The sequence below is a fragment of the Silurus aristotelis genome (assembly GCF_946808225.1).
Source record: "Silurus aristotelis genome assembly, chromosome: 18".
Lineage (NCBI taxonomy): Eukaryota > Metazoa > Chordata > Actinopteri > Siluriformes > Siluridae > Silurus > Silurus aristotelis.
In genome coordinates, this window is record NC_139591.1 from 2,022,643 (window position 1) to 2,039,776 (window position 17,134).

Consider the following 17,134-nt stretch of genomic DNA (forward strand, 5'->3'; position numbering starts at 1 on the left):
CATCTGGAATAAATAAGTCCGAAGTGTGATTATTGAGCGTTTTTTTTACTGCGCAGCCTTAAAACCAGGTATAAATAAAAGATTCAAGGCATCAAATGATGTCTCTGATGGTACTTAAGCTCAATTTGCAGGTACAATAACTAACCTACTCTTGCATTGTATCTTGTTCTTAAAATCAATAGGATTTTTTTATCCGGAAATAAGACGACTAAATGAGGAGTTTTTGCAGTGCAATTCATCGGAAATGAGTAAAAATAGAATGTTTATATATTGTAATATGAATTAATGTCAATTCAAATGAAAGTCCCTATTAAATATCGGGAATTTCTATTTGTGTGAGCAAAAGAAAAGAAAAAAGAAACATGTGGAGTGTCCAGGCATGAAAGGGCCGTATTGTCCTCACATGGGAATTGCTATCACTTACGTCCAATCTGACTTCAGTGAAGTTGGCAGCCTGAGATGCACTTCAGGCACAATTTAAGAAGAAAAAAAAAAAGTGTTTGAACCATCATCATCCTCCTCTGCTCTCAATTCTTCTAAATCCCCCAGACCTCCTTTTCTAGTGAGTCTCCCGCTGAGGCTCTCTTTCTGTTCCCTCACCTCCACTAACCTACGCCGCTTATTTGCAAGCGCTTTTTAGCCTCGGAAACGTCAATTCTCCCTGCGTGAGCTCTTGTGTGCCTTAACCGCAAATTTCTCTGAGCACTTCAAACTCTGCTGGCATCGGCCCTTTCTCCCTCCGCGGAGAAGGTGCACCATGCAGAGTGCGAGAGAGCGAAAGCACTCAAGCCTCCATGAACAACCTGCTGACTCCGAATCAATAACCAGTCATTACCTCCTATTTCCCAATGACCATTACTGAGACACCTGGCTAACCCCTGTCACTGAGGCCTCAGTGAAGCCTTCTGCAAACGAGGAGCTACTGCATGCAGACCTGATGAGCCTGGAGAAAACTCACTTCCTGTGGCTACACTATAAAAAAATGTTTGTTTGTATATATATTCGAATCTTTCATCTTTCATAAAGGCATCATTATCCTCTATTGAAGGTCGTATGAACAGTAAAATAAAAAGAGCAGTGTTCGAAACCTGGAGGTGCTACAGACCAACATGGATTTTTGCTGATCTACTGTAAATCGCTAAAATTCCCCCCCCCCCCTCCGTCCACCGTCCTCACCACTAAAAACAAACACGTTCGACAGGAAAGGTACTAGTCTTCTAAAAAACAATCCCTCTCTCAGAAGAATAGCGCCGAATGTAAGCTCAGACGTTTAGCAGAGCCAGACCGTCTCTCTAAACAGCTGCTGAGCTACACACTCATTTGACCTAATTATAGCAGAGACAGTGTAATCACGCACATAAAAGGTGATTACAAATCAGCCGCCTACAAGCTCTTGTTGTTCTAAAACCGCTTTTTTAAAATCCACGTTCAGCGATTTTCTTCGTCGTGTTTCTCAAACAGGGAGACGAGGTACCGAAAAAAGCGGGAGGATTTCGCCTTTCAAGAGAATGAACACAAAATATGGACGGATATAAGTAGAATTTAGTATCTGTCAAAGTTAATAATTAAAATAAACATATATATAGAGAGAGTATAATAGATGCCGATGATAACCTGATTTATATCTTTAGTTCTGTCATTCGGATTCCTGATATATACAATTGTACGTCTTTTCACTACAGCATTCAGTCTGAACGAATTACATGCATCCCGTTCCCTCCAGTCACACGGTCCCAGTTCACCACTCTACATCCTGAGTGTTGAATTTAGACAAAGATTTCATGCCCCCAATCCATTATAGACAACATACTGTACACGGTAGAGTCACAGATACACATTTTAATCCGTATCATGACTCGTTTCTGACTGAAAGAGACTCGCTGATTTCCCTCTGATTGCTGTTGGTTTGTGATTGAAGTGGGTGGTGGTGGTTGTGGTCTTATTGCGAAAAATCATTAATGGAAGCTTTGATTAACGAAATGATTAAAAGTGATGATGTGAAGAGTTTGGACTTTGAGTAACAAACCAAATAATATAAATAAAAAATAAAAAGTACATAATAATATAATCATACATTAATAATAAGATAATAATAAGAATAAAAAGAATATTTATTTTAGGATATTATGCCACCCTGGAGAAAATACAAGTGATATGCACTGATCAGTTATAACATTATGAGCACCTGCCTAATATTGTGTTGGTCCCTTTTTGCTACCAAAAATGTTCTGACCCATTAAGCATCAACAGCATGAACTTCTTCAGCAGTTTGATCTACAGGAGCTCATCTGTTGGATCGGAACCACACGGACCAGCCTTCGCTCCTCACGTGCATCAATGATCCTCGTCCCCCACGACCCTGTCGCCGGTTCACCACTGTTCCTTTCTTGGAGCACTTTTAATAGGCACTGACCACTGCAGACCAGAAACATCCCACAAGAGCTGCAGTTTTGGAGACGCCCTGACCCAGACGTCTAGACGTCACAATTTGTCGGTTAAATACTTACGCTCGCCCATTTTTCCTGCTTCTAACATCAACTTTGAGGACAAAATGTTCATTTTATGCCTAATAAGTAAATCCACCCACTAACAGGTGCCATAATGAAAAGATCATCAGTGTTCTTCACTTCACCACTCATAACGTTATACCTGATCAATGTGTTAGATAGATAGATAGATAGATAGATAGATAGATAGATAGATAGATAGATAGATAGATAGATAGATAGATAGATAGATAGATAGACAGACAGACAGACAGACAGACAGACAGACAGACAGACAGACAGACAGACAGACAGACAGACAGACAGACTGACTGACTGACTGACTGACTGACTGACTGACTGACTGACTGACAGATAGATGCACAACTGACAATAAGCTTTAAGAGCTTATTGTGAGGCTGCATTGTTGCAGCCGAGGGCAGGTGCAGGTAAACACAATGCTCCAGTTCTCCCTGCGTGAATTGAGCCGTGATTGCGCACTGTCAACACCGACTGCAGGCTTGGAACACACACAAAGGCCGCTCCTGCTGCATGCACGGAGAGAGCCGGGGCAGACGTTCAGACGACGCCCAGACCAGACGCAATCCTCCAGGAAGGAACGGGATGATGATCCAAGTCACAAGCTGAACGGAAGGCAAGCGGCTTTTTCATATCGTAAAGTGTTTACATATGAGTCTCGGCTCGCCATTTTTCTTTTATGCGTTCTCACTGTGAGCGGATGGGGTGAACATACAACCATACACACACACACACACACACACACACACACACACACACACATACACAGACTCCTCTAACAGATGGCCCCATACATAATCATATGCAATGCTTCGTTAATGAACTGTACCATCACACCAGGATATGGGCAAATGGTGATGTCATTACAATCAGATGTTGCGTTGATGATGTCCTTTGTTTTACTGTGAATTAAAGCGCGATTGTTACTCGCTAACCACAAATTGCTCATGAAAATATGACCGAAATCAACAAAAGCACTTTTCCTCCCGGGGTTTCGGCCTGCACACAAAAACGCTTTTCATGTATGGGTTTAAAACCGTGTGTGTGTGTGTGTGTGTGTGTGTGTGTGTGTGTGTGTGCGTGTGTGCGTTGGCCTTGACCAGGCTTTACTTTGTAGCCCGTAATTTGTTATTTGATCATTCGGCATTTAATTACACTTCGTTTTATGGCTACACCCTCATGGAGATGCACCAGAACAGGATCTACACCGAGCTGCTCCACTCTTCTTCTTTGGATAATACTTTCATCTTATTGACTTATTCAAGTGTTCCTCGTTTTCACAGCACATACAGAAGAAGAAAATAAGAAAGTTGCAGCCATGTTGGTGTTTTTCTATAGTTCTCTTAAATATTGAGGTGTTTGATGGAACAGGTTCAGAACCAGGATCATGGTCTGGTGTGGTTTTTCATGTGTTTGTTTTTTTTTTCGTTTTAACTAGGATTTATTTATTTTTTAAACCTTTAACTATAGTTTTTTTTTTAAGTATTCTTATATGTATAGGTTTATAGTCTGCAACTCAAAATAGTATCTTGACCTTCCAGAAATCTATTGTTTTTATAGAGAAAAAAAAGAAAGTGGTTTCACCAACGTAATGTTATTCTTCAGTGTCGCCTCCTTCGCTTGACTATTCCACAGGTTTCAAAATCCAATTGTTTAGAAATAAAAAAAAGAATAAAATCCGCGTATCCTGTATAATTATTCGTTTTTTGATTACCGTCGCAGATTTTCTATGAAATTAGAACAAAGCGTAGTCTCTTTCCCTTTAAGAAGAATAAAATCTCTCCCTCGTTCCCTCTCTCTCGCGCCTCTGTTGTGTTCGTGTTCTATTATTTTTCACTTTGAATCTGTCTTTGCCACACTCGAGGGAATTGCGAGACCTTGAGATGTTATCCTGGGCCCGATCTTAATGCGGTGTTCGGGAGCGAGGGAGGGTAGAACTCACCCCGTTCTTCGGGTATGCTATCCATCCGAGGTCACCCATTATAGAGCGCGAGTCCAGCAGGTTCACTGTGGGACACAAGAGAAAGAGAGAGAGGGAGGCATGTTATTAGGATACCGCAGGCTTTCAGAGTGCTAGAGCCGTGTGGCGTATTGCAGAAGAGTAGACTCGGGGGCGCAAAATAAATTCATCTATTCGTCTCGATCGGTATTTTATCATCTTCATTGTAAATCGTATAAAACCAACGTCTTATTCATTACATTCAAAACGGTCCTGAAAACGTGACTATATATAAAACGTGACGCAGTGTCATCTTCATATCAGCTTCGAAACACGACACTGGTGGATCCGACAAACGAACGAGGTTCGCGTTAATTAGACGACCTTTAGAGTCTATCCGATCTTCAGCGAATTGGACTTTAATCAGATGTTACGTGGCAGCCCCATTTAGCATGTGTGAAATCATTTACAGGCAACAGCAGGCAGCGTCATAAAACCCGGTGCGGCACGACAATAAAAACCCGGCTAATATCGGAAAATGACAGTAAATGGAATGCGCCACTTTCCAGATGGTGATCCTGATCAAAGACCTCCAATTCACCTATAGAGCTGAAAAACATGAGGCACACGTTCACCATGGGGCTCTTGCATAAGAATCGTTCCTTCACTACAGTGACAAGTGGTTCAGAGGTTACTGATGCCATGGTATTGCCAAACTGCCACTGTTGGGCCCTTGAGCAAGGCCCTTAACCCTCTGAATTTTGGGGGGCGCTGTATCATATCTGACCCTAACTTTCTAACATCGCTATGATATGCAAAGAAGAAATGTCACTTTCCTGTAAAAATGAATCTAGGTTTAAGACGAGTTCCTCTTGAATGACAGATATCGATGTACATTGTTCTACTTAAGACGAAATATATCCTGAGGAGAATCCCGTAAATCTAATTAGGACATAAAGTATAAACTTCTGAACTAGATCATGTTCTAAGGTTATGTCCGTCCTACGGCAAGTATACAGGGGGGGAAGGAGAAAAAAAAAAAAAGAGACGTCCGATGTGCTCTCTTTCCTGACATTGTTATTTTACTAAATGCTAAAAAGCAGCTATTGTCTGACAGGCTATTCGTGTAAGAGATAAATAGAGCCTGTGATCGTGACCTGGCACAACAACAACTACAAAAAAATAATTTCCAAACAAAGGCCCCCGAAGGCAAAGTAAGCAGAACGGTTTGACCTGCCTGGGAAAAAAAGGAACAATGAAAACTCGGTAATCTCCATGGCAGGGGTCGGTGCATGGTCAGGGTGTTAAAAAAACGATGCCAGGTTTTTAAGGTATTGTGACTTTTATCCTTGCGTGCGCTCCGTGCCACCGAGTGCCGATGGAGTCCCGGAGCCGTCTGGTGCCCCCACGCTGCTCCACGACTCATTGTGCCACCGTCAGCAGCAATCAATCACACACTCCATGTACCTGTCATGCACCATCCATATGCTCCCTCCGAGCAGTCGTCTGAACCATTTACATATCCTATATGACAGCGTGAAAGCACTCGGACTGAATGACAAATTAGAGCACATCAATTATAATTAAACAGGAATGGCTGCCACTTGGCTTTTGTGTCGCTTTCGAACGCTGCAGTGACGAAACACTGAACCCCAAAAAAACCCGCTACCTGGAAATTGAGGCGGAAACGCAGAGATTCTACGCTGACAAACCCAAATGTCTTTCCTTCCTCACCTTTGTTTCGTCTCGGGGGGGCTTTTGAATCGCTCGCTCGCGTTTTCTGAGACACGCTTTCTCTTCATCTAAAACCTAACATCGGCAAATTCTCGCCAAATCTTCTGCAGACTTTATTTCAGGATCCAAAACGGTGCTATAGCAGAACTCGCACAGGGCAGACGGACGGGTTTAAGGCAAAGGAAAAGGCGTGCAAAATGTTTTTTTAATAAACAAAAAAACAAACCGACACTGGATTTTGATCTCAGATTGCAATCCGGACTCCACACGCTGGTTTTGGCCCTGTGGAGTCACTAAGTGGTCTGATGCAACATGTTCTGATGGGATCACCAAGTGGATAGGATCAAAAAGTAGACAGAAAAAGAGAGTGAGAGAGAGAAAGAGAGAGAGGGGGAAAGCACTCACATAAAGTAGTCACTCATCTATGTACAGAGACGAGCAGACGATCTTAGAAGCTCAGGGAACAAAGACAGCGATTTGAACCAGACAGGGACGGAGCGAGACATTTTCAGATCGCTCACAAGTCAGGAAGGAAAATCTATTCGTAGCTGTGAATATGACAAATATTTAATGACCCCTGGGATACGATTAGATCTATTATGGGAAATGTAAGCAGTGCTGTGTGTCCTCGTCTGCCACCGTCAGAGACCACACCGTTAAGAGCCTACACACACACACACACACACACACACACACACACACACACACACACACACACACACACACAAACACACACACACTCACACTGCTATCAGATATAATTGTTTTTTTGATTGTTTTTTTGCATCCTTGAGCTGTATTACTTTTAAAATCTACATTTTTTTTCTCTTTTATTCCCAACCCATTAACAATCCATTCATAGATTGTTACTGGTTTTGTGAAACTTATAAAACTATAATAAAAAGAGCTTTTTTTTTAACACGACTTTTCAGATTCTGTGGGTTTGGACGGTCCGAGAAATCATGGTGTAAAAAATCACGAACCTCGAAATTGTGCTTTAAACGAAGACACATGCAGATTTCATCCTGATCATAAACAGTTTTCTTACAACTTGGAGCTCGTTAGGGCCGAACTGCATCTTCTGACATCAATCACAGAGAATAAAAAGGGTGCTCGATGCTCAACCTGTCTCCTCCAGGATCTTCTTCCTCCTTTAATATGTATCTCATAGTGGACAGGACTGTAATTTTATATATTAATGGGCCTGTAATTACTATGAATGCACATTTCTCAGGAAAAAAAAGTACAAAGGGTGAACCTTTTTTTGTGCTCAGATTGTATGGAGGACCAGGAAGAACTTTTTCCCACACAGGATTCATTACATTCGCAATTGTTTCAAATCCATGCAAGAAGAGACACGCACATGAATGTGGAGCTTCACGCTTACGGGATCTGTAACTGTTTGATTCGCCAATGAAATGTCAGAATAAATGCAGAAGCCTGGGAAATGATTACGCGTGATGTTATTACAGGTTAGAATAAAGCTGATAGAAAAAAAACCCTCCTGAAAATTGGTATAATTATGGCTCGGGAATATTTTCTCATGATTCCCAAAATATAATTTCATACAATTCAGAGAATTTTTCTTACCCTCGTTGCTGGGGGTCGCCCCCCGTGTGGCACAAACCGCCAGGCTGATAAAGAAAGCGCATCTTATATGTAGAGAGGCGCAACTCCACCACGACACCATACTCATCTAAATGACTTGATGAAGAAGATGGAAAGAAAGAAACGTTTCGGGGAGCCTGTACTGAAATTCGGGCTCAGTACTGAATCCGTTCCCGAGTCCGTGCTGAAGACATCCGCGTTGCATCCACGGCCAAATACACTGGCATTTGAGCGGCGCGCGGGTCGTGGAAAAGACAAGAAGTGGTGAAGCGCCGCGGCTCTTGAGTGTGTGTGAGTGTGTGTGCGTCGGTGCGAGTGTGTGTGCGCGTCTGTGCGTGTGCGCGCGGGTACGTGTGTGTGTGTGTGTGTGTGTGTGCGAGCTGTCAGGCGCCGGGCGCGCGGGAGGCGGAGCGGAGCAGCGCGCGCACTTCCACCATAGGCGCGTGTGATAAATAAAGACAACACTGAGCGCGCGAGGTGACAGGAGCCAACCGAGGACTTCTGAGAGGCTGGAAGCTCTGGAGATACGAATGCATGCATGCATAATGACAATAATAATAATAATAATAATAATAATAATAATAATAATAATAATAATAATAATAGTAATTATAATACAAATTATAATAATAATAAAAATAGTAATAATAATAAAAATAGTAATAATAATAACAGTAATAATAATAACAACAGTAATAATAATAATAATAATAATAATAATAATAATAATAATAATAATTCATGAAAATTGTTTACATTTTTTAAGATAAAAAAAATCCCGTTCAGTTATCCAGTATTTTCAGACCTGCTTTAGAAAATGTTCAAACGTTGAAATATCAGCAAAATAAACACAGCAACAAACTGCAGGTGAGCATCTACAAGTGCCACTAGTATCATTAAACAGATAAATATATGTACAACAATACATATAAAAGCTCTGAGCAGTTAAAATGTGCACAAGTTGTGAGTAAAGCATTAATGAGACATCAGTCTTATCAAAATATTGTAGAGTTCAGTAGAGTGATGGTTGTGGAGAAAACTTGGGCCCTAAACCTACTGGTGGTTCTGTTATCAGTTTGTGGCTGGGATGTAAGGAGAACCTGATGATACTTGTTGCTCTGCTTATTCATGCAGTTATAAAATCCGAAAATGTGGCACCAACATGATCCTGGTGGATGTTCAGATCAAAGAGAACAGGGGGATGAATAGAATGGCCTTTATTTGTCACATAAATTACAGCGCAGTCAAATTCTTTCTTCTTGCTCAGAAGCTGGGGTCAGACCGCAGGGTCAGACATGATACAGCACCCCTGGAGCTCAGAAGGTTAAGACCCTTGCTCAAGGACCCAAGAGGGGCAGCTTGGCGATACCGGGTCTTAAACCCCCGGCCTTCAGATCATGTTAGAGGAAGCCAGACGGGTTCAAGCATTTAAAAAATCTCCATGGATTTAGAGTTTAGACAGAATGGTGCACAAAACAAAACAACAGCATCCAGTGAGAAGGAGTTCTGCAGCTGGAAACACCTCGGTTGAAAGTACACTGCGAAAATAACTGACACACTGAAGTTTTTTTGAGTGCAGTCCATTATATTCATTATTTCTTATTAAAAGATTACAAAACCTACAAATAGTTATAATATTAAATCTATTTCTATAGAACATTTGAACATATTTTCTAGAAAGACACATCTGTTGAAAGAAGTAGAGCTTCTGAATAATTTAATAAAGCTCTGCATTTGCAGTAACGACAAGGAGATCATTATTGCATTATTGCTTGCTTCATTTGCATCGCAGAAAAGCATCTCAGAACACAGCAGTTGATCTACAACAGCAGAAGATCACATTGGGTTCCACTCCTGTACATAGAACATGGATGTGAAGCTAGAGTGGACAAAGAATCACTGAAACTGGATAGCTGAAGATCGCTTTTCTAACTGGCCAGTCTTCAGAGTTCAGGATTTTCTAAAACATCCAGACCAGCCAACTAACAGAAATGTTATGGTATATACAGTATGCATACACAAACTGCCCACATTATTAGGAACACCCATGATGGTTCCACATGATCAGAACAGAAGCTCCATGTGATTAACGATGGAGATGGATTCAGACTGTAATTAATATAAACAGTTTGCTACAATGATTCAGTGAACAGTTCAGAACGTCAGCAATGATGCAACTGCAAGAATGGATATTCAGGGACACCCACATGAGGATTCATGTTGAGTCTGGTTTCTTTGAAGGTTTTCGTCCTCTTGAGTTCTCAAGGAGTTTTTCTTTGCCACAGTCACCACTGGCTCGCTCATTAGGGAAAGGATTTAGAGACCGATTGTGATTTATGATGCTAAAATCTATATTTGTATATAATCTGATAAGCTTTTGATATACGCTTATAAGAATGAATTGTATTGAATTGAACTGAAATGCATAAAATGTACTTATAATATAAACGACATGTTTTTGTTTTATTCATTTTTTTGTTTCGAAACGTTTGCAAAATCTTTAACTTTTTCTCTAATTAAGGCTAGTCTAGACAAATGCTATTTCTGGGAAAACCAGTTTCCCAGTATAGACTTTCACCCTGTGGGTTAATTTCAGATTAATTAGCCACTTAAGATAATTGATTGAAAATAACACCAGGTGTTTGGTAAAAGTGTCTCTGCAAAAGCACTATATAAATAAAATTGTATTGAACTTAAATCAATTTTGTTAGCATACTAATCCTAAAGTGTAAAAAAACCCAAACCTTTGCTACTGCTTGAGTGTTTTTAGACACTTTATTTTGCCGAAGTTGAGTTAGATCTGCGGCATGGGCGAACGAAGGAAGGAATTCTACTCTGGACTATAAATTAATACAGTAGAGTACCAATTCCTCCAGGTGTTTACAGCTGTCATCTTGAATGATCATCATCTTTACTACTTACCATTATCCTGCTTCCTCTGTTTCTCCTCTTCCTGTTCTAACGTCCTGATAGGTAAGTCCTCATCTGACGGATGATTTTGTGCATTCATTGTAACCAACTTGAGCAAATCAGGAAGGTGATAACAAGACAAGTGAAATGTGATACTGAAGAGATATACATTACTTAAGAGTTTTTCAGAGGGCTGATCTTCTGCTTGATGTTTATGGGAAACGCTTATTTATATGTATTTTTTTTTTTTATCACACAATTATCATATGTGAGGTGTTTTTTCTATTATTCCCCAGTGCAGAATAAATACTGCTGTCAGTGAACTCCTACATTTGTTTCTGCTCCATTGAAATTCTCCTGCTCAGTTGCAGGTCATTATGGATCTCTGCTCCATTCTAACCCATGGCACTCTTTTTCGTTATAAAAACATTCTATCGTGGCTATCTGGACAAATAGCCTAGATTCAAGCTGGATCAATTGGCTGGTTTTCCTCTCAGGCACTCACATCTGATATCAGTCATGCAAATGTTTGATGGCTTTTCTAGCTTTGTCCTGAAGCTCTGTTGCTAAAATGTTGAAAAAACGTTTAGTCTGTGTTTTAGCATCATGCAAAAACATCACAGACTCACTTCCAAATACTGAGGTTCTCTTAAACAAGCTTATTATCCTAAAGAAAACTAAATATACCAACTGAGTTGGAAGAATGATCATCGTCTAAATGATTGCTCATTTCTGATTATGTCGATATTTTTAGATTAGATTAGATCAGATTAGATTCAACTTTATTGTCAGTGTGCAGAGAACAAATACAGGGAATGCAGTTAGCATCTAAACAGAAGTGCAAACAACAAAATACACTATATTGACAAAAGTATTGGGACACATGCGCTTTCCTGCCACATGCGGTTCTTCTCCAAACTGTTACACAAAGCTGGAGGCACTCAATCGTATAAGGTGCCTTTGAATGCGGTATAATAAAATATTTAGTTCATTTAAACTTGAACTTGGAAACCCGAACCTGCTCCAGCCTGGCAATGCACCCTGTGCACAAAGCGAGCTCCATGAAGATCTGGTTTACATGGTTTGGAGCGGAAGATCTTAAGTGGGCTGCTATAGAACTCTGATCTCAAACTTGAACACCTTTTGGGCTGAATGTGAACGCTAACTGCACCACAGGTCTCCTCATCTTCTCACCTACATCAGTACCAGCCTCGTGATGAACACAAATGTCCACGAGCACACTCCAGAATCTAGAGGAACATCTTCCCAGAAGAGTGGATGGAATTATAAGTGTAAATTAGGGCTAAATGTGGAACGTGATGCTCAAAAAGCACATATTTATGACCGGGTGTCTGCAATATAGTGTATATAAATAAATCTATTATAAATATGTAATTCTACACATATGTATCTATAATAAATGTATGATGGGAATGGAAAGGTGAATCTTACAACAGTTCAGAAAGGCACTATGAGGTAGAATGATGTAATGTGTGCAACAGTAAGGAATGTACAGCAGTATACAGTAATATTAAGAGGCATCACGGAAGACAATGTAAGTGTACAGTCTTTATGAGTAGCTTTAAGTTGACTGAGTTGGATGTAGAGATCATTGATAATTAATAGGGTTTATTTACTAAATCAACATACGCTAGAGAAAAAGTATGGTCTTGTTTCATTAAAGAATGACATCATATGTCTTAAAACACACCAATGATCAAAAAAGTGCACCAAGTGCTTTTCTTACCAAAGAAAAAGATTTCAGGTTCAACAACGTCATGAAAAGTAATCTATCGATTCGTGTTCATAGACACCAATTTTTCTCTTTTTCAGTGTCACCGAGGACGACTTTTTTTATTATTGGTGCCTCAGGCAAAGTTTTCTTTTTGCCGCCAGATATCCCAGACGCTGTATTTATTTTTTTCGTTTGTTATAGATTTTTTTAATCAAGCGCCATTACTCAACATTTAAGCTACTCGCTGTTACAAACCATCGTCAGTGGTTCCTTACGATCAAAATACAGTAAATATATTTTCCCTGTTAATTAAGGAGACTGCGTATATTTTCTGCCTTGTTCTCTGATAAAAATGGAGAAAAAACTTTTACCTTTGGCATTAATCCATGATCCTCTGCCTCCGTTGCCATGGAGACGGAGCCAGACGGTGTCAGTGGTGCTGAGTGACACGAAAAAAAGAGGGAAAATCGTGTCCATGAACACGAATCGATAGATTCCAGTTCGTGACTATATCACAAAATGCCATGAGACTGTGTTGTACTACAAATTCTTTATTACTGCAATAAACTTTTGAGGATGTGAAATATCACAGAGTACAGAGTGGCAGACAGCAGAGTTACTGACAGACACCAAATAACACAACATGGTTGGAGAATGTGAACTTCCGAGACTGGCAGCTATAAGCTTTCCTTTGTTAGCCTCATGTCCTGGTTGTCTGAACATGTCTCGGATGATTGATTACATCTTCAGGCAAGAGAGGAAAGTGTGTAAATTTCACCAAACGTTTCCCTGACAACACCTGGCAATAAGACAGTTTTCGTCTAAACACATTGTGGATACTACAGTAGCTGCTGTCTTTATATACCGCATCCTGTATATATCAATACGCTTGAGCCTTGTATAGAATATTGATTTTTTTTTTCACTTCTATTCATCCATATGCTTCATTTGATGCATTTTTGTTGTATTATAACCAAATGCATGTTCTTTTAACAGCATTTCTGATCGTACATTCTTTTAAAATGTACTTCTTAGCTTCGCTTGTGATGCTCTACCTCTACAGTGATACTCCTGCTAATATCATTATTAAATGGATCAGCATGATGATTGGACCACCGTATAAAGACTGGGCTGGTCCGAGATCTTCGTTATTCCCCATGGTTCTGCCTTGTGCCCCTTTTTTTTTTTTTTTTTTCCATTATAGATGTCAAGTCAAATTTCATTCTCATTCCTCTCATTACAGACAGATCTAATGCTACAAACAAATCTAGGCAAAACAGAAGCCTGGTGTATTGTGTGCAGTGTTTTCTGTAGTGTTTGGGATTAGGGCCTTATATAGATAGATAGCAGGGATCCATGCAATATGATGTATTTCCAGCTGTAAAAAAAAAAAGTATACATACAGTGGAACCCGGTTATGTCGATGTCCTAGGGGGTCGCCAAAAAGCATCGAGATAACCGATGATCGAAATAAACGAAAATCAAAATGGCGGCAGTATATTAACATGCTTGAAATTTCTTTATGTACATGATGTGCGTTAATAAATGAGAATGTGCATGCACGTGTTTTTGGAGGGTTTTTTACACAACAGCGCTGCCGCGATTTGTTTGATGAAGGCGTGCTATAAAAATACATACAGTACATGTTTATCTGTCAGGAATCCACCTGCCACGCCCCCTTCGGCCCCCTTCAGCGTGTCAGGTGTTTTCTCGGCCGCTTTCTCTGAAGCTCCCGGCTTCAATCGCGCACATCTGGTGCTCGTTTATCATCATCACCAGCTCCTATTTAAACTTCCACACTCTCACTGTCCGTTATTGTTGGTATATGTTGGTTCACGGCGGTCGTTGTTATCTCTCATGCGTATCCCGGTACGTGTCTTCCCACCGGCACTCTCTCAACGGCTTCTTCCCAAAGCGCATCGCGGATTCCCCTCCGATCCTGCCGGTGTTCATTCTATGCTTTTGCTGCTCATCCCACGTACCGCGCTGCGCTCCTACCAAGCGCGGCTTTCGACAACAAAAGGCATATGTGCACTAACTAACAGCAGAGATTTACCAGTATACAATACAACACCAACGTCAACTTAATAGGGTTGTCGAGTTGACCGAGGTCGAGATAAGTGGGTTCCACTGTATTCCTTTACATGAATAAATGTGATGACTCCAGGAAAATGTAAATTTCTACCCAAAAAAATTTGCATTTAAATGTATTTAAATATCTACAGTATAATCAATGATCAATGAGAACCATATTTTTAGTTATGAATGCAATTCAGTGTTTCATTTACCTATACATCATTATAAATATATATTTTTTCTATACAGGCACACAGTGAGAGTAACTTTACCAGACTCTGAGGTTCCAGTGACTGTTGTTCCTGTCCTTTCTTCTCTTTGGATCTGCCTTGCTCATCCTGACGTTCTACCTCTGGATGGAGTCCTTCTCAGTTGAGACCACTCTGTGCAGCTGGGGATTGTTCCACATCTACAGCCTAAAGATCCATTAAGCCGCTGAGCAATTTAAAACCTTTGAGGACTGATTCAGACTGTAATTAATATCAAAAGACTTCTACTAATGGACCACAGGCTGCATGAATAGATTTGCATTTACGTACCTATTACTACACACCTCAACAATGTGACTACAATGAATGGACATTCGGTGCAACCCATGGGGTTTCTTTTGAGTCTGGTTCCTCTCAAGGTTTCTTACTCATACCATCTCAGGGAGATTTTCTTTACCACAGTCGCCACTGGCTCGCTCATCAAACATAAACAATTATAAGAAAGAAACTTATAGACAATAACGTACACATTCTTATATATAACCTTATTACAGCTTTATCTGGTGTTTATCTTTTTTGAGGAACTACAGCATGGATTTACAATAGAAGTGCATCATTTGTAATAATTAGTTTGAAACGTTCAAGGACGAAGTTCAAGGACAAATGAAGTATGCAGGAAAACTGTCGCAAGTGAAAACAATTCCCTTTTGCGAGCACTGAGCACTATTACATTTTCCAGAGACCATTAATCGATGGTTGAAACAGTGTTAGCGCATTGAACCGCGTGTGGTGATGAAGTTTGGTGTGAACGAGAGCGTAAACCTGCGGATATCTACAGAAAACTTCAAGCACAGTCAAGTCAAGTTTATATATTATATTTTGTATAGCGCTTTTCACAACAGACATTGTCCGAAAGCAGCTTTACAGAAATCAACAGTGAAGGTGTACGGTGTGTGTTTATCCCTGATGAGCAGCCATGGCGACTGTGGCAAGGAAAAACTCCCTTAGATGTTATGAGGAAGAAACCTTGAGAGGAACCAGACTCATAAGAGAAACCCATCCTCATTTGGGTGACATCAAGAGTTTGATCATAAATCTTGCAACAATACAGAACACTGGAGAGTGAGAACTAACATGAGTACTGGAGTATAAGATTATAAGTAAATGTTCTTTCTGCAGTCTTTGGTATAAAAGTAAAGCTACTGAGCTTAACTGCTCAACTGAGCACAGCATGATGATGAGGCGCTCAGCCGCAGTAAGACATTTGTAAACCTTTCAAAGATGGCCGTACGTCCGTCAGTGACGATCTCGGTCCTGGTGGTTCCCTGATGGCGAAGTAAAGCAGGCTGTCATAGGATGGTTAACAAATGGTTGACAAAAAAATCTAAAATTCATAAACTGATTCAAACCAAAGTGTTGTACTTTATATGTAGAGTTTATATATACATATATATATATATATATATATATATATATATATATATATATATATATATATATATATATATATATATATATATATGTGTGTGAAAATATGTACATGCATACAGTAATTATGTCCTCTTACTCATTTTGAATAAAAGCAAATAGTATTGATGCAACCTTGTTTTGTTTCTGCAAACAGTAAATAGTCCTCAGCAGCAGTATGAACATCTAAAGTGGCTTGTTAATGTGTGTTTCCTTAATAGAATGTCTCTTGTAACGTGACTGAGTGTGTGGGTAAAATGGCTAAGAGGGGAATCAGAGTGAAATGAAATTAACTGAAGCCCTCAGGCAGATGTGTTGAGGAGTCTAATAGCCTGTGGGAAGGAACTGTTGGCACATATATATATATATATATATATATATATATATATATATATATATATATATATATATATATGGGCAGATTCACCCTGAACTATAAACAAACTCCTCTGATGCTCTTCCGATGCTCTTTTAAAGACTGTTCAATGACCTCTTGTGACCTTCTGTTTTTTTGTTTTTTTGGTATTCTCTTAAGAGCTTCAACATTTTTGATCTCGGGGTGGACTCTTTGACATGCTATTGAATGTAATACACTTTCTCTGTGTTTTTTTCTCTGTTTGGATGCCATGGCTATGCTGAAGAAGAAAAAAATCAGATATAGAGTATAAGATCAAAGTTTCTAGACGACTGACCATCACATTTATTTGATGAACACCAGATTTCAAAAGATTTTAGAACTTGGCTATGGCAATTTGTATATTCAGCCTAAGAGCATTAGTAAAGTCTGTGCACTTATGTGAGAAAACAAGGCATTTCAGCTCATCCTAAAGGTGATCAGTAGAGTTGAGGTCAGGGTTCTGTGCAAAACACTTACGTTCCTCCACACCAACTTTGGCAAACCTGGTCTTCCTGGAGCTCTATTCCTGCACAG

At 39.9% G+C, this 17,134-nt stretch overlaps 1 protein-coding gene across 1 annotated transcript in view; it reads right to left on the reverse strand.

Moving 5' to 3' along the window:
- The window catches only part of epha5 (EPH receptor A5), a 56,513-nt gene extending 48,375 nt beyond the window's left edge, over positions 1-8,138 (reverse strand). The window contains exons 1-2 of the mRNA XM_083567947.1: positions 7,789-8,138; positions 4,468-4,532 (exon numbers count right to left, since the gene is read on the reverse strand). Coding sequence (XP_083424073.1) covers positions 4,468-4,532; positions 7,789-7,894 — 171 coding nt within the window. The 5' untranslated portion in view covers positions 7,895-8,138. The remainder of the gene's footprint in view (positions 1-4,467; positions 4,533-7,788) is intronic.
- Positions 8,139-17,134: the final 8,996 nt, after the last annotated feature.